The sequence below is a fragment of the Bos grunniens genome, chromosome 7, assembly GCF_055505025.1.
Source record: "Bos grunniens cultivar Pamir isolate PY7600 chromosome 7, Bosgru_T2T1.0, whole genome shotgun sequence".
NCBI classification, from domain to species: domain Eukaryota; kingdom Metazoa; phylum Chordata; class Mammalia; order Artiodactyla; family Bovidae; genus Bos; species Bos grunniens.
Window position 1 is genome coordinate 5,794,269 of NC_141171.1, and position 22,568 is coordinate 5,816,836.

Genomic DNA, 22,568 nt, shown 5'->3' on the forward strand with positions numbered 1-22,568 from the left:
TGAGAGAATTCCAAGTTGTAGCAGAGACCATATGGCCTACAATGTGGAAAATATTTACTCCCTGGCCCTTTACATAAAAAGTCTGCCAACCTCGGGGCTAGATCAACTTCCTTACATGGGATGTCAGGAGGCCACGTTCCAAAACAGAGAGCGTGGGAGGCAAGAATAGCCTTATCCTGAGAATTCTCATCTTCCATCACATTCTATTGGTCAAAAGCAAGTCAAGAATGGACTTCCCTTGTCGTTTAGTGGCTAAGAATCCTCCTGCCAATGCAGGGGACACGGGTTCGATCCCTGGTCCAGGAAGATCCCACATGCCTCGGAGTAACTAAGCCCGTGTGCCACAACTGCTGATCCTGTGCTCTAGAGCCTGTGCTCTGCAACAAGAGAAACCACCGCAGTGAGAGACCCACACACCGCAACGAAGAGTAGACCCTGCTCGCTGCAGCTAGAGAAAACCTGCGAGTAGAAATGAAGACCCAGCAGAGCCATGAATTAAAAAATATTTTTTTAATGAATAAACTTAAAAAAAAGGCAGGGGGCAAGTTAGGAGCCAACTTGGCTTCAAGGAGAGGGAAACTAGTCCCCAGGGCTTGATAGGAGAGGGTTGCAAAATACTATGACGGTGAATTTCACACTTAAGACACCATGGAATCTCAAGATGGGCTGTCCAGACAGAATTGAAGAGGGAGGAGGGAAGAAAAAAAATAGTTGACTCTTATTAACTTCTAACTGGAATTGTGCGTGTTTTCTCATGGGCTATCAAAGCAGCTATTGGCCAGTTCTATGACACTGCCACCCGCATAAATCTCAGATAATTTCAAGCACCTCATGGTCATGGCAGGCGGATACCTTCAAATATCATTTACACTCATCTCAACTTAGAAATCACAGTAAACTCAACATTCAAAAAGCTACGATCGTGGCATCCGGTCCCATCACATGGCAAATAGATGGGGACAGACTTTTATTTTTTGGGCTCCAAAATCACTGTGGATGGTGACTGCAGCCATGAAATTAAAAGACGCTTGCTCCTTGGAAGAAAAGCTATGACAAACCTAGACAGTATATTAAAAAGCATCACTTTGCCGACAGAGGTCCATATAGACAAAGCTATGGTTTTTCCAGTAGCCATGTACAGATGTGAGCATTAGATCCCAGAGAAGGCTGAGCGTCGAAAAACTGATACCTTTGAAATGTGAAGACTCTTGAGGGTCCCTTGGACTGCAAGAAGATCAAACCAGTCAATCCCCAAAGAAATAAATCTTGAATATTCATTGGAAGGACTGATGCTGAAGCTGAAGCTCCAATACTTCGGCCACCTGATGCGAAGAGCTGACTCACTGGAAAAGACCCTGATTCTGGGAAAGATTGAGAGCAGGAGGAGAAGGGGACGACAGAGGATGAGATGGTTGGATGGCATCACCGACTCAATGGACATGAGTTTGAACACTCCAGGAGAGTGTGAAGGACAGGGAAGCCTGGAGTGTTGCAGTCCATGGGGTCACAAAGAATCAGACACGACTGAGTGACCAAACAACAACTTAGAAATCACAGTCATTAATTAGTAGAGCCTTTGTGATTTAGGATTACCAAATGCATTTATGAAGATTGAATTCCTGAGTGCATTCAGTAAGATTCACTTATCTTTTTACATCACAATTGAATAAGCTATTTTCACACCTGCATCTCAGTCTGACTGGCTTCTTAGTTTCTTCGCAGCTGTCTCCTGAGACCAGCCCATGAGCAGCTGGCCCTCTGCCCTCAGAGGCAGCAAAGAATCAGGTCGAGGTTTAGGTAGATTACTGACGTCCTAAACTGGCCTCCTAAGGATTCCTAATCCTGGGGCAGCAGCCAGCCAGCAGGCTCAGGGTCACACAAGGTCCTTCCACCCTGTCCCCAGCACCCAGCCAGAGTTGCCATGGCCTCCCTTTTCTCTGGCCGCGTCCTGATCCGAAACAACAGCGACCAGGATGAGCTGGACACAGAGGCTGAGCTCAGCCGTCGACTGGAAAACCGGCTTGTGCTGCTGTTCTTTGGTGCTGGGTCTTGCCCGGAGTGCCAGGCCTTTGCACCCATCCTCCGGGACTTCTTCGTGCGGCTCACGGATGAGTTCTATGTGCTGCGGGCAGCCCAGGTGGCCCTGGTGTACGTGTCCCAGGACCCGACGGAGGAGCAGCAAGACCTGTTCCTCAGGGACATGCCCGAGAAGTGGCTCTTCTTGCCCTTCAAGGATGACCTGAGGAGGTGAGACAAGAGGAGAGGTCAGGGAGGGCTTCCTGGAGGAGGGGCTGTTTCTGCTGAAAGTGAAGTGTTAGTTGCTTAGTCGTGTCCGATTCTTTGCAACTGCATGGACCGGAGCCCGCCAGGCTCCTCTGTCCATGAAATTCTCCAGGCAAGAATACTGGAGTGGGTTGCCATGCCCTTCTCCAGGGGATCTTCCCAACTCAGGGATCAAACCCAGGTCTCCCACGTTGCAGGCAGATTCTTTATCATTTGAGCTACCCAGGAAGACCATTTGTTTATTGGTGTATCTGTTCCATCTGGAGTTGATAAAAGCATCCTCTGTGGGCCAGTCAGGACAGAGAAGTCAGGTGTGGAGATGGGGGAGGGAGGGGCACCTATGCCCATTTCCACCCAGCTGCAGGGGAGTTTACCACCTAGGGGGCGAGCCAAACCTGAAACCAACACTCAAACACACAAAGAAATACATAATAACAAACTGCAGCAGTTCCAAAGGCGAAAGGGAGAGTGTCATGTGAAATATAACAGGGAAACCTTGCTGAGATTTGGGAGTCGGGGAATGCTTCCCAGAGGAAATGGCTTCAAAGAGAGAACCCCAAGGAGGGAGGAAAGGAGGGTACAGAGTTAGGAAAGGGAAGGGTTTCCAGGCAGAGGACAGACACAGCACAAAGGCTCAGAGGATTTCAGAGAAAAAACAGCCAGTTCAGGGAACTGTAACTGTTCCCTGAACTGTAAAGAAGCCAGCAGGTACCACGCATGCATGTTAAGTCACTTCAGTCGTGTCGGACTCTTTTGTGACCCTATGGGCTGTAACCATGGGCTGTAGCCATCCTCTGTCCATGGGATTCTCCAGGCAAGAATACTGGAGTGGGTTGTCATGCTCTCCTTCAGGGGATCTTCCCAACCCAGGGATCAACCCAGGAATCGAGTCTGTCTCCTGTGTTGGCAGGCGGGTTCTTTACCACTAGCGCCCACCTGGGAAGCCAGCAGGCATTGTGTGTAGCAGTGCCCTAGTCAGTCAGTTCAGTCGTTCAGTCATGTCTGACTCTTCGCAACCCCGTAAATCCCAGCACGCCAGGCCTCCCTGTCCATCATCAACTCCCAGAATTTATTCAAACCCATGTCCATCGAGTCGGTGATGCCATCCAGCCATCCTAACCTCTGTCGTCCCCTTCTCCTCCTGCCCCCAATCCCTCCCTGCATCAGAGTCTTTTCCAATGAGTCAACTCTTTGCATGGGATGGCCAAAGTATTGGAGTTTCAACTTTAGCATCATTCCTTCCAAAGAACACCCAGGACTGATCTCCTTCAGAATGGACTGGTTGGATCTCCTTGCAGTCCAAGGGACTCTCAGGAGTCTTCTCCAACACCACAGTTCAAAAGCATCAATTCTTCAGCACTCAGCTTTCTTCACAGTCCAACTCTCACATCCATACATGACCACAGGAAAAATCATAGCCTTGACTAGATGGACCTTTGTTGGCAAAGTAATGTCTCTGCCCCAAATGTCGCCTAATAAGTGGGCCTGTGATCCTCAGACAAGCAGTGGAGCTGAGAGAGAGAGGTGATTGGGTTCAAGCTTTCCAGTGAGCTGCCCGATAAACAGTGTGATCATTTGTGGCTATTTTCACACTTTCCCCTTTTCTGCAATAAGATTGTCATTCTTTTTTATTTATTTTTTGGTTGCACCACATGGCACGCAAGATCTTAGTTCCCTCACTAGGGATCAAACCTATGCTCTCTGCAGTGGAAGCATGAAGTCTGAACCACTAGACCACCAGGGAAAACTCAGACTTACATTCTTTTTAAGCCCCCAGTTTTTATCATGAAAAATTTCCTGCAAGCCGCACAGAGCATCCAAGAGAAAAAAAAAAAAAGAGAGAGAGATAAGAATAATTTCAAAGATATCAAAAAGTTGAAAGGAGCACACAATGAACCCCATGAAGATTATTCATATGTTTCTGTTTGCTTTATCTCCACTGGTGTGAAGTTTGTGCTGAACCATTTGAAAGTGAGTTGCAGATTTTGGGACATTTTACTGATCTCATCAGTTTTGTTACAAAACGTAGAAGTTTCTGGTCATGGAGAACTTTATCTGCCACCCAAGATTATCAGAGTTTGCAAACTTGCTCACTCCCACAGGCTTCTGCAGCTGAGGAGGCTCCATTCCCCAAAGGGCAAATATCTCCCTCCTGAGGGGCAAGAAATGCCAACTACAAGGGCATCACAGCCAAACACTGACTTTGTTTGGGGCAGGGTCCTCCCAACAACAGGTGGTGCTAGTGGTAAAGAACCCGCCTGTCAATGCAGGAGAAGTAAGAGTCGAGGGTTCAATACCTGGGTTGGGCAGATCCCCTGAAGAAGGGCATGGCAACCCACTCCAGTATTCTTGCCTGGAGAATCCCATGGACAGAAGAGCCTGGTGGGCTACAGTCCATGGGGTCACAAAGAGTCGGACACCCTTCCCCCAGGCAAGTATCCAGACAGTTTCTACCCTCTACCCTTCCTACATACTAGGCTGCCAGATAAAATACAGGATACCCAGGGAAATTCCTTGGTGGTCCAAGGGTTAAGACTCCAAACTTCCAATGCAGCGATTGTGGGTTTGGTCTCTAGTCAGGGAACTAAGATCCCATAGGCCGCATGAAAGTGAAAGTGAAGTCGCTCAGTCGTGTCCGACTCTTTGCGACCCCATGGACTAGCCCACCAGGCTCTTCTGTCCATGGGATTCTCCAGGCAAGAGTCCTGGAGTGGGCTGCCATTTCCTTCTCCAGGGGATCTTCCCAACCCAGGGATTGAACCCGGGTCTCCCGCACTGCAGGCAGACGCTTTACCATCTGAGCCACCAGGGAAGCCAAATTAGGCTGCATAGCCAAATTAAAAACAACTTTTTTAATCAATAAAATACAGGATACCCAGTTCAATATAAATTTCACATAAGCAATGGAGAATTGGGAGTATAAGTACGTCCCACATAATTCAGGGATATACTTATAAAAAGTTATTTGTTGTTTACATGAAATTCAAATTCATTCACACAGGGTATCCTCTATTTCTAGTTGCTAAGTCTGGCAACCTATTCCTTTGGGATTTTGCAAGCACTATGTTTCTCTGCGTGAAGGCCGGCAAAAGGGCCACCTGAGAACCCAAATTAAGAACTGTGGATGGATGGGCCCAGCCCTGGCAGCCTCCTTTACTCTATGAAGACTGCATAAGATTCTGGCCTAAATGGGAGATGAAGTCTGGGGTCTCCAGTGGATGGCTTCTGACAGCCTTCCTCTCATACAGAAAACAAAATCAAGTTCTTCCCATGGCCCTGCACTATGATCAGGGCCGCACTCCAATCTCTCCCTGATGTCCGGGCCTTTGCACCAGCTGAGCCCTCTGCCTGGGAAAACCTTCCTCTGTTCTCCCCTTCCTCATCCTGCAGATCTCAGCTCCAAGGGCACCTCCTGAGAGAGGCCCTCTCTGACCCTAAGTCCTTTAGCCAGTTTAATACCTCTTTATGGAATTGATCAATATTTATTCACTCATCCCATGTGCGTTTTCTGAGCATCTGCTGTGTGTCCTGCACTGTTTCAGACACTGGGGACACCTGGGTATAGAGACAGAAATCCGTGCCCCAGTGAAACTGCTTTCTATTGTGGGAGAAAATGACAACAGGAGAAATAAACTATGCAGTGCGTTGGGTGTGGAGAGTCGTGGATCAGCAGAGAGAGCGGCAGGGAGGCACTGAAATGTAAGGCTGGGTGTCTGCAGCATACAGGGTCTTAATCCTCAGATGTCTGGGGAGACCGCTCCAGGTAGACGACACGGCCAGTGCAAAGGCTCTGTGGTGGGTGCGTGTCTGGGGCGTTGGAGGCACAGCCAGGAGCCCAGGGTGGCCCCGGCCTCTCTGGGTTCCTGGGCATTCTCAGAGGCTGGTATGGGACACTTGCACACAGAAGGCGCTCAGCAAGTACTAGGAGGCGGGGTGGAGGGTTCCTCAGCTCAGAATCTAGGACGAGGGTCCGATCGGACTGACCCACCCGCCCCGCAGGGACCTCGGGCGCCAGTTCTCCGTGGAGCGCCTGCCAGCTGTCGTGGTGCTGAAACCCAGCGGGGATGTGCTGACGCTCGACGCGGCCGACGAGATCCGGCGCCTGGGCCCTGCCTGCTTCGCCAACTGGCAGGAGGCGGCTGAGGTGCTGGACCGCAGCTTTCTGCAGCCCGAGGACCTGGACGACCCCGCGCCGCGGAGCCTTACCGAGCCCCTGCGCCGCTGCAAGTACCGCGTAGACCCGGCTGCGCGGAGGGCACGAGGCCGGGGAAGAGCCGGCGGCTCCGGACAGGAGGGCGAGGCCGAGGGCGAGGCCGCGGGACTGTTCTGACCCCTGGAGGGTGGACAGGACTGGGAGTTCTATGATGAAACCTCAGGAGGAAGGTTGGGGCGGACCCGGGGGGGAGGGGGAAGCCGGCTGCTCTGATCCTTTTGGTGGGAGGGGACAGAGAGGGGCAGGTCTGTGATGAGTCCTCCCCCCACCCCCAAGGGTAGGTGGGACTGGCGGCTGGAGGCTGTTCTGAATCCCCTGTAGGAAAGAACACAAGGAGGCGGGGCGGGGGACAGCGAGGGGGAAAGCGATTCTTTGATGAGCCCTCATCTCCCCCTGACTGAGGGCTGGAGGAAAAGGGAGCGACAGAGGATGAGATGGGTGGATGACATCACCGACTAGATGGACGTGAGTTTGAGCAAGTTCCGGGAGTGGGGATGGACAGGGAAGCCTGGCGTGCTGCAGTCCATGGGGTCGGAAAGAGTCAGACACGACTGAGCGACTGAACAAAGACAAACCCCTCCTCCCGGTAGTGGGCGGGACCAGAGTGGGGGAAGCTGTTCTGAGCCCGAAGGTGGAAGGCTGGCTGGCAGAGCAAGCACAATCTCTGAAAAGGCTCAACAGGGCGGGAAAGGGGGACAGGATGAGGGGAAGGAACCTCTCTGAGTTCAGTCCAGGAAGGAGGATGTCCTCGGTGGCTCAGTCGTATCGGACTCTTTTGCGACCCCATAGACTGTGTGGCCTGCCAGGATCCTCTGTCCATGGGATTCTCCAGGCAAGAATACTGGAATGGGTTGTCATTTCCTATTCCAAGGGATCTTTCCAACCCAGAGATCAAACTCACTGTCTCTTACGTCTCCTGCATTGGCAGGCGGATTCTTTATCACTAAGGCTACCTGAGAAGTGCAGGAAGAGGGAGGTTCAGTTCAGTTGAGAGGGAGGCGACCCAGCTTAAAGCCGAACCCCAGGGCTGGGGATGGAAGCTGTCTTTATTCTGAGCCCAGCCCCAGGAGCAGAGGGGCGGTAGGGGTGGGGCTGCTCTGAGCTACCCGGATGCGGAAGAAAAGCCTAGAATTGGGGCGTCGAGGTGTTTTTGAGGCCCATCCTCCAGGAATGAGTGAGGGCGAGGGGGTGTGTAATGACATGGCGGAGAGAAGCAGGGCAGGACCTGATGGAGTCAGTTCTGACCACCCTCCCACCCTCCCGCAACTCCCACCCCGCCACCCCCGCCAACAGATGGAGGGTGGGACCCAGGGCAGGGCGGATGACGGAGATTTCTAGGTGAGATCCCCCTCAGAATCTGTCACCCAGGGCCTGTCTTGGTTCTCCAGTGGCATGTCTGACTCATATTTTAAAATATTCAGAAATATCTTTAAGACTGAAGAGGTGAGATGGTTAATAGTTGCAAAAAGGGAAACTACAAACTAAAATCGAATGAATTGTGCTGAGAACGGCTCGCCCATCACACGCTAAATGAGTTGTTCACGTATTTCATGCGCTAACTTGCAACAATCCTTTAACAACAGATTTATCGTTTACAAAAGATGCAGTTCAGTATTTGGTACCATGTGCGCTGAGTCCCGGACCTACAGCGAGGGTTCAGTCTCCCTGTTGTTGGTGAACCCCGAGGATTCCCCGTGAGGGGGTGGGGGATGGAGAGACAGCAGAATATAGATATCAAAAATGCCAGGCGGGAACACTTCCTGGCTGTGTGACTCTAAGACAGTCACCTCCGCCTTTCTAAGCCACCTTTTCTCCTGTGCTAAGTTGCTTCAGTCGTGTCGGACTCTTTACGACTCCATGGACTGTAACCCTCCAGGCTCCTCTGTCCATGGGATACACCAGGCAAGAATACTGGAGTGGATTGTCATGCCCTTCTCCAGGGGATCTTCTCTACCCAGGGATTGAACCCTGGTCTTTTAAGTCTCGGACACTGGCAAGCGGGTTCTTTACCATTAGGGCCACCTGGGAAGCCTTCTTTCTCCTGGGAAATGACAATAAGATAAGGTTCTACCTGGCAGGTCAGCCAAGGAGCCAGAGCTGGAGCTCGCCCCGCGCACCTATCTCTTCACTTTGTCTCTGGCGCCGCCTGGCGGCGAGACGTGTCGTCTGAGTGGGGCTAAACATGCTAATAAATGCAACCCACACCTTCTCCCAGCTCAGGGAAAAGGTAAGTGGGGAAGGAGTTGAGACTCGGATTTGGGAAGCCCTAGAGGCTTCACTTTCGCTTTTCACTTTCATGCATTGGAGAAGGAAATGGCAACCCACTCCAGTGTTCTTGCCTGGAGAATCCCAGGGACGGGGGAGCCTTGTGGGCTGCCGTCTATGGGGTCGCACAGAGTCGGACGCGACTGAAACGACTTAGCAGCAGCAGCAGCAGCAGAAGTTTTGGGGCTGGACAAGTGCTTCATTTCATGCTCATCCCTAACCCCCAATCTCCAGGGGAAGAGAGGCCACCTGTTGCTGAAAGTTCACCCTGTACTCTCGACCCTGCGGTCATTTTACCCATCAGGTGCGGGGCTGGGGGCTCAAGGCTCACAAACTTTTCCAAAAAGACCCCAAAAATTTGAAACCTGAAAAAGATAAATGACTCCCCAAGTTGGAGAAAAGACATGGAGATTCAAAACCAGTGGGATCTATAACATTTCTGGAAAGTAGTATAAAGCACTGGTTTTATACAGCCAGGCTGTCTGTGGTGAGTGTGTGGCCCAGGGAGTCACTGAACCTCTCGGGGCCTCAGTTTCCTCTTCTATAAAGTCCAGATGATGGCTATGTCATCTTTCAGGCCTGATACATTAAGACAGGGACCTGCTTGCATCAGGCCATGTTGACCTCAGTTACCCTTAGATTCTGGATGCAGCAGGAATGTGTTACTTTTGAAACCTTTTCCAGATTTGATATTTCAAACTTTACAAGAATTCCAGAGCCAGAGTACAAGGCAACTCATTCATTCATGTCCAGCAAGCCTTTATTGAGGACCTACTATGTGCTGGGTGCAGATCCAGACACAAAGGGAACGCAGCAGTGGACACTTGAAGTAGTCCTGAAGCAGCGGTCCTGAAGCAGCCCGCCTCGCCCCCACCCCCCAGCCACAGATAGCAGGAAAGTGTATGCGATGTGCTGCAATGTGCTGCCAGAGATGCCAAGCGCTGTAGGAAAGCAAAAAGACAAAACAACCCAAATGAACAAAGGATACGAAGACACACTTCTCCAAAGAAGACATGCAAATGGCCAACAAGTGCATTGGCCAACGAGGATGCACTACATCCCTGGTTATTATGGAAATGCAAATCAAGATTGCAACGAGATACCCCTTCTCATCCTATAGGATGGTTATAATCAACAAACAAAATAACAAGTGTTGATGTGCAAATCGAGAAATTGGTGTACTGTTGGTGGGAATGTAAAATGATTTTGGGGTGTCTGGTGCTGGCATTGTGTAAAACAGGCAGTTCCTCAACAGCTTATAGTTACCATTATAACCCAGCCATTCCACTCTGGGTATAGACCCGAAAGAAATGAAAACCAGGACTCAAATTGCTCCATGGACCTGTTCCTAGCAGCACTATTCATAACCAGCTAAAGGTGGAAACAACCCAAATGTCCATCAACAGATGGATGATAAGCTGAATGTGGTCCATTCATACAATGAAATATTATTCAGCCATAAAAAAGGAATGACACGTGCTACAGTATGGATGAGCCTTAAAAATCTTAGCCTCAGGGAAAGAAACCAGACTCAAAAGACCACGTATTGTCTGGTTTCTTTCATATGAAATGTCCAAAAAAGACAAATCCGTAGAAGACAGAAGGTAGATTAGTGGCTACCAGGGGCTGAGAGAGGGGGAATGGAAAATGGCTGCTAATGGGGGGTGGGGTGGGGAATGGAAATTCCAGAACTAGATGGAGGTGATGTTGCACAGCGTTGGGTATGTGCTAAAGACCTCTGAATGGTTCACGTTAAAATGGTTAATTTAATGTCATGTAAGTTTCAGTTATATTTTTAAAACTTAAGAATAAATAAATATGGAGAAGGAAATGGCAGCCCCCTCCAGTATTCTTGCCTGGGAAATCCCATGGACAGATGGGCCTGGCAGGCTACAGTCCACGGGGTTGCAGTATTGGACACGACTGGGCATGCACCTTCTTTTTACAGCATACATAGGGGAAAAAAGAAATTAAATGTTATGAATATATACAAAGAATATCCATGAGCTTATATATATATATATATATATATTTGAATTTATTCTTTTGAACTGTGGTGTTGGAGAAGACTCTGGAGAGTCCCTGAACAGCAAGGAGATCCAACCAGTCCATTCTAAAGGAGATCAGCCCTGGGTGTTCTTTGGAAGGAATGATGCTAAAGCTGAAACTCCAGTACTTTGGCCACCTCATGCGAAGAGTTGACTCATTGGAAAAGACTCTGATGCTGGGAGGGATTGGGGACAGGAGGAGAAGGGGCCGACAGAGGATGAGATGTCTGGATGGCATCACTGACTCAATGGACGTGAGTCTGGGTGAACTCCCGGAGTTGGTGATGGACAGGGAGGCCTGGCGTGCTGCGATTCATGGGGTTGCAGAGAGTCAGACACAACTGGGCAACTGAACTGAACTGATGATGCATCCATGGAGTTCTGGAGGAGTCTTCCATGTCCTGGGGGTTGTAGGCAGATACGTGAACTTAATACCAAACCTAGGAGCTAAGCATGTGAGTTGCAGAGTTGCCGTCACAAATTAAATGGTCAGCCTCGCCATGCTTGTTATGCCAAGGTAACAGTACTGGTGGAAACGGGTGGAACTCTGAGACCTGGGATGGGTACATTTAGGCAGACATGAGGCTGCAAACTGAATACCTCTAAATTGCCCCAAACCTCCTTTGCCCAAGGAGGCGTCCTTTCCCCAGTCTCTGAAGCAGTTATCCCTGCTCTGCATACAAGTGTCTCAGTTGCTACACCTGGAATATCTGCCTTCCAACCCAGTGGCTAGTCTCCTTAGGGCCTCTGTTTGGCCACTAATAAAAGCCAGTTGAGTCATGGAAAAATGACAGATCATCACAAATTTATCTAGGTGGTGATTTTAAAAAAAAAATCACAATTCTAAGTGAGGAATCTCTTCTGGAGCAAATTAACACAGCACCAGGCACCTGATAATGGAGCTACAGACTCGGAGAATGCTTTCTTCTTCATTCACATCGCAACCAAAATCAGAATAGAAGCGGGAACAAGCGTATAACTTTGGTTGATGCCTCAGTTCAGTTCAGTCGCTCAGTCGTGTCCGACTCTTTGCGACCCCATGAATCGCAGCACGCCAGGCCTCCCTGTCCATCACCAACTCCCGGAGTTCACCCAGACTCACGTCCATCGAGTCAGTGATGCCATCCAGCCATCTCATCCTCTGTTGGCCCCTTCTCCTCCTGCCCCCAATCCCTCCCAGCATCAGGGTCTTTTCCAATGAGTCAACTCTTCGCATGAGGTCGCCAAAGTATTGGAGTTTCAGCTTTAGCATCAGTCCTTCCAAAGAACACCCAGGGCTGATCTCCTTTAGAATGGACTGGTTGGATCTCCTTGCAGCCCAAGGGACTCTCAAGAGTCTTCTCCAACACCACAGTTCAAAAGCATCAATTCTTCTGCACTCAGCTTTCTTCACAGTCCAACTCTCACATCCATACATGACTACTGGAAAAACCATAGCCTTGACTAGATGGACCTTTGTTGGCAAAGTAATGTCTCTGCTTTTTAATATGCTATCTAGGTTGGTCATAACTTTCCTTCCAAAGAGTAAGCGTCGTGATTTTAATTTCATGGCTGCAGTCACCATCTGCAGTGATTTTGGAGCCCCCAAAAATAAAGTCTGACACTGTTTCCACTGTTTCCCCATCTATTTGCCATAAAGTGATGGAACCAGATGCCATGATCTTTGTTTTCTGAATGTTGAGCTTTAAGCCAACTTTTTCACTCTCCTCTTTCATCAAGAGGCTTTTTAGTTCCTCTTCACTTTCTGCCATAAGAGTGGTGTCATCTGCATATCTGAGGTTATTGATATTTCTCCCGGCAATCTTGATTCCAGCTTGTGCTTCTTCCAGCCCAGCGTTTCTCATGATGTACTCTGCATATAAGTTAAATAAGCAGGGTGATAATATACAGCCTTGATGTACTCCTTTTCCTATTTGGAACCAGTCTGTTGTTCCATGTCCAGTTCTAACTGTTGCTTCCTGACCTGCATACAGGTTTCTCAAGAGGCAGGTCAGGTGGTCTGGTATTCCCATCTCTTTCAGAATTTTCCACAGTTTATTGTGATCCACACAGTCAAAGGCTTTGGCATAGTCAATAAAGCAGAAATAGATGTTTTTCTGGAACTCTCTTGCTTTTTCCATGATCCAGCGGATGTTGGCAATTTGATCTCTGGTTCCTCTGCCTTTTCTAAAACCAGCTTGAACATCAGGAAGTTCACGGTTCACGTATTGCTGAAGCCTGGCTTGGAGAATTTTGAGCATTACTTTACTAGCATGTGAGATGAGTGCAATTGTGCAGTAGTTTGAGCATTCTTTGGCATTGCCTTTCTTTGCAATTGGAATGAAAACTGACCTTTTCCAGTCCTGTGGCGACTGCTGAGTTTTCCAAATTTGCTGGCATATTGAGTGCAGCACTTTCACAGCATCATCTTTCAGGATTTGAAATAGCTCAACTGGGATTCCATCACCTCCACTAGCTTTGTTCGTAGTGATGCTTTCTAAGGCCTCAAGGCAATGCCAGTTCCTTTGTTCCTTATCATAATATAGACCTTGCTGCTACTGCTGCTGCTGGTGCTAAGTCACTTACTTCAGTCATGTCTGACTCTTAACGACCCCATGGACTGCAGCCTACCAGTCCATGGAATTTTCCAGGCAAGAGTACTTAGGGACTCCAAATATCTTGACATCCCACAGAACACCATACCGGTCCATTATATGGAAGACATGCTGACAAGCCCTGGTAGACAGGAAATAATAATCACTCTAAATGCTTTTGTGATTAATATATACATATACAGAGAAATATACACAGACACATAAATATGTATATATTGTGTTGTCAACTAAAAGAAAAATACACAATGTGAGAGTTGTGAGTTAAATTTTATTCAGGGTCTTACTGAGGACTATAACCTGGGAGACAAGTCTCTCAGCTCTGAGGAGCTGCTCTGAAGAGGTGGGAGGAAACTAGTTTATATGTTTTGCTGTTAAGGAATAAATGTAATCAGACATAAATCTTGGTGAAATATTACTGCTACTCACAAAGAACAGATGTTTCAAGTTCATGGTTATGCTGTTTTTCTATGTATGGGAAGATGCAAGAAATAAGGTTCATTTAAAAATTAAAAAAAAAAATTCTTCTTGAAATGCAAAAAATTAAAGAAATAATAACCCTCCAAAAGGTGCCGTGGGAAGAACAAAGTCTAGCAGTGAAGGACGGGTGTGCTCTTGGGGAGGAGGTCCAGGAGGGCCTCTCTGAGGTGGTGACGTCTCTGCACAGCCTTGAAAGAAGGTGAGCGGAGGGGACATCCCAGTCAATTGCCAGGTCCGCGGGTAGAGATCGCGTAACAAAGTGAATTATTTAAAAATTGGTGCAAGTTTCTTTTCTTTTCCCTCAAACAACGATAAAACAGGCGCTTGGAGCGGCGGGAAGGGAAAGGGGGACACTTTAATGAGTTTAGTGGCCCGTGAGGGCCCTTGGACACAGCCACTGTGCCCTCATCCCACGTGGGGCCGCCTCCGCCCCTTATTCGCCCCGCCCCTTTCTGGCCACGCCCCCCAAGAGCCCGGAGGCCCGGAGCTGGCGCCCACAGGGTCCCCAGAGAGAGAGGAGACTTCGTCTCAAGTTTTCCCAGCGCTTCCTCGTCCCCACCGCGACTGGCGTCCCAAGCTCTCTGTGCCCATTCCAACTTTCAAAAACCGCCCCATTCTGGACCGCCGAGGGCCCTAGAACGCTCCTCAACTGCCCTGCCTCCTAAAATCTCTTTGATTCTTCAGCTGTCCCCCAGGCCCGCAGGACCCCTCCAATGGCCAGGTCGTACGGCGGCCGGGTGCTGGCCGCGATGGTCTTGTTGGGCATCCCCGCGGCGGTGCTGGCGGCGCTGGGCGCGCAGCTGCTGTTCCAGCTGCAGGCGGGCCGCGCGGAGCTTCGAGGACCGCGAATCGACGGGCTGGGCCCGGAGCTGGGCGCCGGCCCCCGGCTGCCGGAGGACGCGGCCGGGGCGCTGCTGCCGCTGGCAGCCGCGCTCTCCGCTCTTGCCCTGGTGCTGGGCCTCACCTGCCTGCTGCTCGCCGCGCTCTGCGGCCACCTGGGCGCCGAGATGGCGCGGGGACCGGGCTCTAACAGGTAGGAGGACCGGCCCCACTGCCTGGCTGGGGTCTGGACGAGCCCGGGAGAGCCGCTGCCCTTCTCTGGGCCTCAGCTTGGGGGAGAGCTTTCCTTTTCCTTCCTCCTTTCGTCCATCCATCCCTCCCTCGCTTTCTCCTTTCCATCCATCCCTCCCTCTCTCCTATATTTGTTGAAAATTTACAGCAGGTACAACTGCTGCTGCAACTCCCCATTTCACAGATGCGGAAACTGAGGCTCAAAGAAGGCCTGGAAGCAGCTAGCCCCAGTTGATAGCACTTGTTATTTAATGGAACCCTAGGCTCTATGTGCCTCCCACATCTTGTGATTAGCACAGTGAAGCCCCCTGAACGGCTGGTATTCGTGATCATCCTCCTGTTTAGTCTCAGACAGGGGAGGCTGCTCAGTCTAGCTGCTAAGATTGGAAGGGAGTGGACTGAATTTGAACTTGAAGCTGATAGAGCCAGAAACCTGTGCCCTGGCTAGGGGTGGGCGTGGGGGTGAGGGTAGGGTTCCTTATCAGGCACCTGAGCTCAGGGAGATGGGCACAGGCGGTGGGGCATTGCATGTGGAGTGAGGACCGTTCCTTGAGCCAAAGACTTGGCTGTCCCACCTTCCTGGGGGAGGGGAGCCAGGATCCTGGCCCAGGCTTCCATAGATTTGATCAGATGGGCGCTTCTTCCACTGAATCCTATCCAAACCATGCACCCTCCATCTGCTAGTTCAAGGGGGGCTGAGACCAGTACTGGGTATTGGGGACTCAGCAGGATCCAAGTGGATCTGGACCACCTTCCTGGGGATGCAGATAATGAAGAAGAAAAACAGATTAATAATGTCAAATGGTGATGAATGCTGGAAAGGGAAGAAAATGAGGTAATGTGGTGGAGCAGGAAAGGGTAGGGATGACACCAACCATCATGGGGATGGGGGTGAGTCCTACCATCAAGGGAGGACTGAGCTGAGACTTGAAGAAGGAAAGGAGGCTCAAGATCTAAGGGACTGTGATCCAGGCAGAGGGACCAGCATGTGCAAAGGCCCTGGAGCAGGAATGAGCTTGAGGTGTTAAAGGGGGATGGAGGTCATTGGTGTGGCTGGGGTAGGGGTAGATAAGGGAGATAGGACCAGGAAGTGGAAGTGAGAGGTACTGGATTTTTTTGGCTACATCGTGGAACTTGCGTGATCTTAGTTCTCTGACCAAGGATAGAACCCACACTCCCTGCAGTGGCAGTGTGGAGTCTTGACTCCTGGACCACCAGGGAAGTCCAAGAGGTACTGGATTGGATAGAGGTTCCTGTGCTCTGGTGAAGCTCTTGGGTTTTTACTCTGACTGAGAAAGCTGTGAGCCAGGAGGGGCATAATCTGACTTAAGTGGGTTTGGAAGAACTCACTCTAGCTACTGTGCAGAAAAGGGGTCAGGAGGGGAGTTGGCAGAAAGAGGGAGGAAGCCATTCCTACGGTACTGGTGGGAGGTGAGCAATGATGGAAGCTCCTTTTCTTGATCTCACAGGACTGGAGAAGAGCATGCACACAGCAGAAAAACTTAACATAGGGCCGGGTTCAAAGTTATGTCCTCAATGCACACAGCTCTTGGGAATCTCTGTTTCTATTGCAGCTGATAACAAATTCACCTCAGTTTCCTCATTCCCAAATAAGCTTATGGTAGTAAAATAACGGAAGTCAGGTGCCTAGCAAGTATCCACATGCAACGGCTGCTTCATAAATGTTGGATGTTCTAGTGGACTGATGTATATAAGTAGGTTGTTTCCCTTATGGCTCGGATGGTGAAGAATCTACCTGCAATGCAGGAGACCCAGGTTCAATCCCTGGGTTGGGAAGATCCCCTGGAGAAGGAAGTGGCAACCCACTCCAGTATTCTTGCCTGGAAAATTCCATGGGCAGAGGAGCCTGGTGGGCTACAGTCCACAGGGTGGCAAAGAGTCAGAGACGACTAACATTTTCACTTTCACTACATCGGTGGGTTATGGGGGAGGGGAATGGAATGGATGATGACAGGATGGATGAATGGACAGAGTGTTGGCTGGCTCAATGAATGGTGACTGGGAGACAGATGATGGATGGGTGGGTCAGGGGTGGGAGATGGATCGATGGATGAATGAATGGATGGTGAATGACAAATGGATAATGGATGATAGTGGCTGTTTAAATTAATGGGTGGATGGATTAACACAGCATGGTTAAATGGATGGATGGCTGTATGGTTGAATACGTACAGATGGATAGGTGGATGGATGGATAGTAAATGGTGGCAGATGGTAAAGAATGATTGAGCAGGGAGGGGGATGGATACATGGGTGGATGTTTGGGTCCTCACATGGATCTCCAGTTCCCCAGAGCTGGACCATTCTCCCTTCCTCTCCTCCCCAAGCTTCTTCCACCAGTTCTGCCTCCTGAGTCCATTTTCTTCCTGCCCCCCTCCCTGCCAGGTCTGACTGGTTTCTCTATGACTGCCGCCTCCTCAGACATGTGGCTCTCGGCCTCTTCTGTTGTGGGGTCTCCGTCTACTTGGCAGGTATGTGCTCAGGATAGAACATGGGGTGTAGGAGCCTGAGTTGGAGCAGCCAAGGGTAATGGCCCCACAATTAGGGTCAGCTCTGGAGCCAGCCCACCTTTCTCACTCTTGGTTCTGACACTTGTGCACACGGCTGGCATCTGATCCCAATGGGGATTCCATAAATGGTGGTTGTCCTCAGAACACTCGTGATTCATCACTTGTCTACACCTGGTTTGAACAAAAGTTTCCCAGTCTTTGCTGGTTTCTGGAGATAATGTTTCACAGGTTGGCCTTAGCAAACCTGTGTTTTGATCACAAATATCAGAATCCAGCTTAAGAAGGGATTAAGAAAAAAAAAAAAAAGCTTTCTAAACCAGAAATGCAATTTTAAATTCCCAAATATGAAGCAGAGTAAAATCTAATAACTTGGGTGCCAGAAGAACACACAGTCTTTCCTTCCCTCGTTTGTAACTCTTCTTTGATCACCCACACATGCTGGTAAAGAAATCAGATCATCACATTTCTTTGAAGAGACTGTTGACATCTTATGTTTTGTTCCAATCTTGAAAAATATGTCGCTGATTCTGGAGACTCAGTGTTAAATCATCCATAGATCTCTAGTAGCCCTATAGATTACCTGTTTTACTGGAGGAAAAAAAAATCAGCTTACTGAATAACAAGGGATTTGCTGTTACTGTTTTTTTTCCTTAGTACCACAATAGAGAAATAGAAGTTTGGAAGATATATTTAAAAGATAATTTATGAAATATGAGCCTAGGGTTTATTGTGGGAATTTGTACACACAGGATAACTAACTCTGGATCGCTCTTGTTGTTTGACTTAATAAAATACTCTGGATGTGGGGTTTTTTAAAAAAGGAGAGTGGATGGAGTGACTTATCTATCTGAAAAGGTCAGGGGTTAGTGGCTTCAGGTGTGGCTGGATCTAGGCACTCAAATGAGGTCAGAAAAAAAAAAAAAAATGCTTCTCACTTCACCTCTTCACCCACTGTGCCCTGAGAAAGAAGTCTTTATCTGTAAGCACTTTCAACATAGTACCTATGACCTCAAGCCTTTTCAGGGGCTGACAAAACTGTTAAGAGACTTGGAGAATAAAATATTCTTGTCCTAAAATACACAAAAACTCACAAAGGGCACAAAAACTATGTCAGCCTCATTAAGCATTAAATTAAGAATTTGTTCAGCTCCCATTTATATTCTTTTTGAGGTTAGGTGAACTCACTCAGCAAGAATTCCCAAGCATGTCCAGCCAGTCATTCATTCATTGCTAACCAGAACCAAAATAATAATTATAAAGACCTTTTAAAAATGTTTAGAGCAAAAAAAGTCCTTGGCCTCGCTTTAATATGCCAGACATAATACAGTGTGGCATGTTCAAAAGCAAGAGTGCAGAGCTGGAGAAAGCCTAAAAACAGTCCACAAAGTGCCAAGAAATCCCCCACCAACTCTGAGCCGCTCTCCTTTTTTTGTTGTTGTTCAGTTGCTAAGTCATGTCCGACTATTTTCGACCCCAGGGACTGCAGCACACCAGGCTGGCAATTCCTTAATGGCTGCCATAAGGAAATTCCCCTATCCCCATAGTCCAGGCAAAGGTCCCAGGGCTGACTCTGATTGGCTGAACTCGGGTCATGTGATAGCCACGCACCAATCACTACAACCAGGGGAAGCAACACTCTGACTGGCCAAGACTTAGGACCATATACATCACTGATGCCAGGGAAGCGGGTCAGTCCTCCTAGCCCAGTGAACAGGGTGGGGTTAGGAACTGGACCAGCACCTCTCAATGGAGGCTGATTCTGCCCCGGAGGGGACCCTGGGCAATTAATATCTGGAGACATTTTTGGTTTCGTGATAGGATGGAGGAGGGTATACTGGTATCTGCTGGGTAGAAGCTCCTAAATATCCTACGATGCACAGGATAGTTCCCACCGAAAAGAAAGGTGCCAACCGGACATTGGATAGGGCAACAGAGAACCGGTCCTTGAGGTCAGGTCGCCAACTGTCTTATTGTTCAGATAAGCCAACTGAGGTCAGAGAGGGACTGTGATTTACTCCAGGTCAATCACAAGGATTGCAAAAGTCTGAGATCTGGGTTGTTTCAATTGTGGTTAAGTACACATAACACTGGCTTCCCTGGTGGCTCAGGGGTAAAGAGTCCTCCTGCCAAAGCGGGAGATGAGGGTTCGATCCCTGGGTTGGGAAGATCCCCGGGAGGAGGAAATGGCACCCCATTCTAGTATTCTTACCGGAAGAATCCCATGGACAGAGGAGCCTGGTGGGCTACAATCCACAGGGTCACAAAGAGTTGGACATGACTGAGCGTCTACACACACAGTAAAATGGATGTGATGGTGACACATTTGTCAGGTGTGGAAGGGTTAGATGAGTTAGTCTATGTGCCTATCATAATGTACAGTTTTCTACAACTGCCTTCCGTGTCGGGGAGCTCTTCCAGGGCTTGGGGATCAAACATTGAATGAGAGCCATTTCCTTCCCCAGCACTGTCCATCTACGCCCTGCTGCTCTTCGAGATCGAGACAGGTGCAGCAGCTGCCTCCATCCTTGGCTTGGGTGCTCTAGTCCTGGTGGCAGCACTGACCCACACTCTGCTCCAGGCTGCCCGGACCACCCGCCGGGGCGTCCATGAACTGTCCCCACCACACTTTGAAGATGACCCTGTCCGCCCTGCTGAAGTCTCCAAGGCCGGCCCCAGGGCCCAGCCCCAGCAGGGTACTCATCACTGGACTCTCTACTCATCCTTCCCTAAGCTGGGGGACTCCCTCAGACCCATGGTCACTGACACAGCACCTGCAGTCATGGGAGGAGGCCGGGAGAGCTGCCTGCCTGCATCCCGCATGCACCGGACACTGTCTGCCAGTGAGGGGCGCTGGGGAGAGGTCACACATGAGATGCGCAGCATCCTGGGCCATAGGCCAGCGGGTTCAGGGAAGGACTCTACCTTGGTGTGAACCCAAGGATCAGGGATAGAGACCTAGTGTCAGGCAGCAGGAAGAGGACTCTTGTAGAAATAGCTCCAGGTTCAACCACAGTAGCAGTACAACTTGATTTCTCTCTCAGTTCGCAGCATCTCTGAGTTTTGTCCTCAAGTTTGCCTCATGGCACAGAATGGCTGCTGGGGGTCCAGCCTTCACCTCCTCACTCAGAGAGAAAAGTAGAGGCCAGGACTGACTCAGGAGCTTTTGGAAATCTTCCTGAGAGGCCTTGGAACTCTTCTGGTTATACATCACTGGCCAAAACAGTCATGTGGCCACACTTCAGCATAGAGGAGACAAGGAAATGTAGCTGCCCAGAATGAATAAAATTCTGTTCTAGGCAGGAGGGGGAGGGGAGAGCTTAGAAAGTGGTTCTCTAAACATCTTCATCCATTTTACAGATGAGGAAACCGAAGCCCAGAGAGGGGCAGTGACTCACCAAGGGTCCCATGGCCAGTACTGAGCCAGAGCCTGGATTCGAACCTGGGTCCTGTAACCTCCATGCTGCTGATAGTGCAAGTCTCAGACTCTGCGACTCCTTCTGGGCTGTGAGCATTTGAAACCTGCATGTGCCGAGCTCAGAGCAGCCCCGGGCCACGGATGCACCTGGAGACCTGGACCCAGGCTCCTGGCTGTGCCTGTGGCTGAGGGCTTCACCACTCTGTGTCTCAGTTTCCTGGCCTGTAAAATGGGAACAGAGGTGGTTCCTTCTTCTAGGGCTCCTGTGAGACACTATATGAGTCATTCCAGGGGCCTGTGCACAGCAGGTCCTCAATGCTTGTCAACCTGTGCTTCTGTTAGGTTGGGGTGCCTGGTGGCAAGAAAATGTGGGTTGATGGCTGGTTTCTGGGACTCTTGAAACTTATGGGGCTTGGTGGTTAACTCAGAGCCCCTCAGGGGTCTGAGCCCTTCAGACCCTCAGGGGTCTCCCGAGGTCCTGGCCCCATCCCTGTCCTGCACAACTGGAAAATAAATTCCATGTCATTATCTCCATGTCACTTGAGCCACAACCAAATGTGCCTCATGGCCAAGTTAGGTCTAGGATGAAGGGTGCACTGGAAGGAGTGGGGGTGGGGAGGGCAAGAGTTGGGGGACAGAGTGTACCCCTTGTAGAGCCAAGTCTGGAATCCATTTCCCACAAATCTTCATGCATATAAATATCACAGCGGGTGGGGATGCCCTGGTTCCTGCCCCCACTCCGAATGGACAAGTGTCCTCAGCAGTCTCCCAGCCTGTCCCTCCCTTCCTGGGCCACCTAGGGCCACTAGTGGAGAAAGCTCAGCCACACAGTGGCTTGAAGACCCCAGGACCTGTCCCCATGGGCAGAGAGGTGGCAGCGCCCAGCAGCCTTGGGGGAGGCTGGTCCCCAAGCCAATGATCAGGTAGAGACTTGGATGCCCCACTCCCCTGGGCCACATCCTTCCTGAGCCCCCTGGGAGCCTACACAAACCTCCTCCTCCTACATGGCACCTGTCTCAGGGGGTATCCAGCCTCTTGGTGTGCATGAAAATATCAATGGAAGAGGATAACGTTAGAACAAATGTCAAACTTCCTGGTGGTCCAGTGGTTAAGAACCTACCTTCCAATGCAGGGGATGCAGGTTCGATCCCTGGTTGGGGAACTAAGATCCCGCATGTCATGGGGCAACGAAGCTGCAACTAGGGAGCCCGCAGGCAGCACCTACTGAGCCTCCCGGCTCTAGAGCCTGTGACCGCAACCAAGACACAGTGCAGGCAAAAAAAACCATGTCATGTCACATGCCTGGTACTGCAGACACGCACCAGGCACTTCTTGGCTTTAGTTAATTCTTAGGACAACCCCGCTCACCGATAGGGAAACGGAGGCCGGAGAAGCAAGGCCGCTTCTGTGCGACCACACAGCGATGGTGATCGCTAGGAGCACGTAACCTTGTCACATGGATCCAGGACAGAGCACACGCCGGGGAAACATTGGAGACTCCAGTTTTCTGCGAACTCTCTGGAATGGGGGAGGCCCTGGGGACTCTGAAGAGGGGCAAGAGAGTTGAGGAGGAAGGACCCAGGTGGCTGTGGGTGAGGAGTGCCTCATCTCCTGGACTGGTCAGGAGAATTAGAAGTTGAACTTCTAGGCCTCACACCCAAGGCCAGGACT

General features: G+C 50.0%; 2 protein-coding genes across 6 annotated transcripts; both read left to right on the top strand.

The window, feature by feature from the left end:
• Positions 1-501: 501 nt before the first annotated feature.
• Positions 502-6,613, top strand: NXNL1 (nucleoredoxin like 1). Its single transcript, XM_086408529.1, has 2 exons — positions 502-2,247; positions 6,283-6,613. The coding sequence occupies exons 1-2, from the start codon at positions 1,922-1,924 to the stop codon at positions 6,611-6,613; spliced, it is 657 nt and encodes a 218-aa protein (XP_086264655.1). The 5' UTR covers positions 502-1,921.
• Positions 6,614-6,749: 136 nt separating this feature from the next.
• Positions 6,750-21,431, top strand: TMEM221 (transmembrane protein 221). 5 transcript variants are annotated; one of them, XM_086408528.1, is made up of 4 exons: positions 6,750-6,961; positions 17,358-17,443; positions 19,945-20,175; positions 20,840-21,431. In XM_086408528.1, the coding sequence occupies exons 1-4, from the start codon at positions 6,939-6,941 to the stop codon at positions 20,899-20,901; spliced, it is 402 nt and encodes a 133-aa protein (XP_086264654.1). In that variant the 5' UTR covers positions 6,750-6,938; the 3' UTR covers positions 20,902-21,431. The 5 variants fall into 5 exon arrangements, with proteins under 5 accessions (XP_086264654.1, XP_086264652.1, XP_086264650.1 ...); XM_086408525.1 differs by lacking the exon at positions 6,750-6,961 and adding an exon at positions 14,461-14,913; XM_086408526.1 differs by having other exon boundaries at positions 19,945-21,431.
• The last annotated feature ends 1,137 nt before the right edge of the window (positions 21,432-22,568 follow it).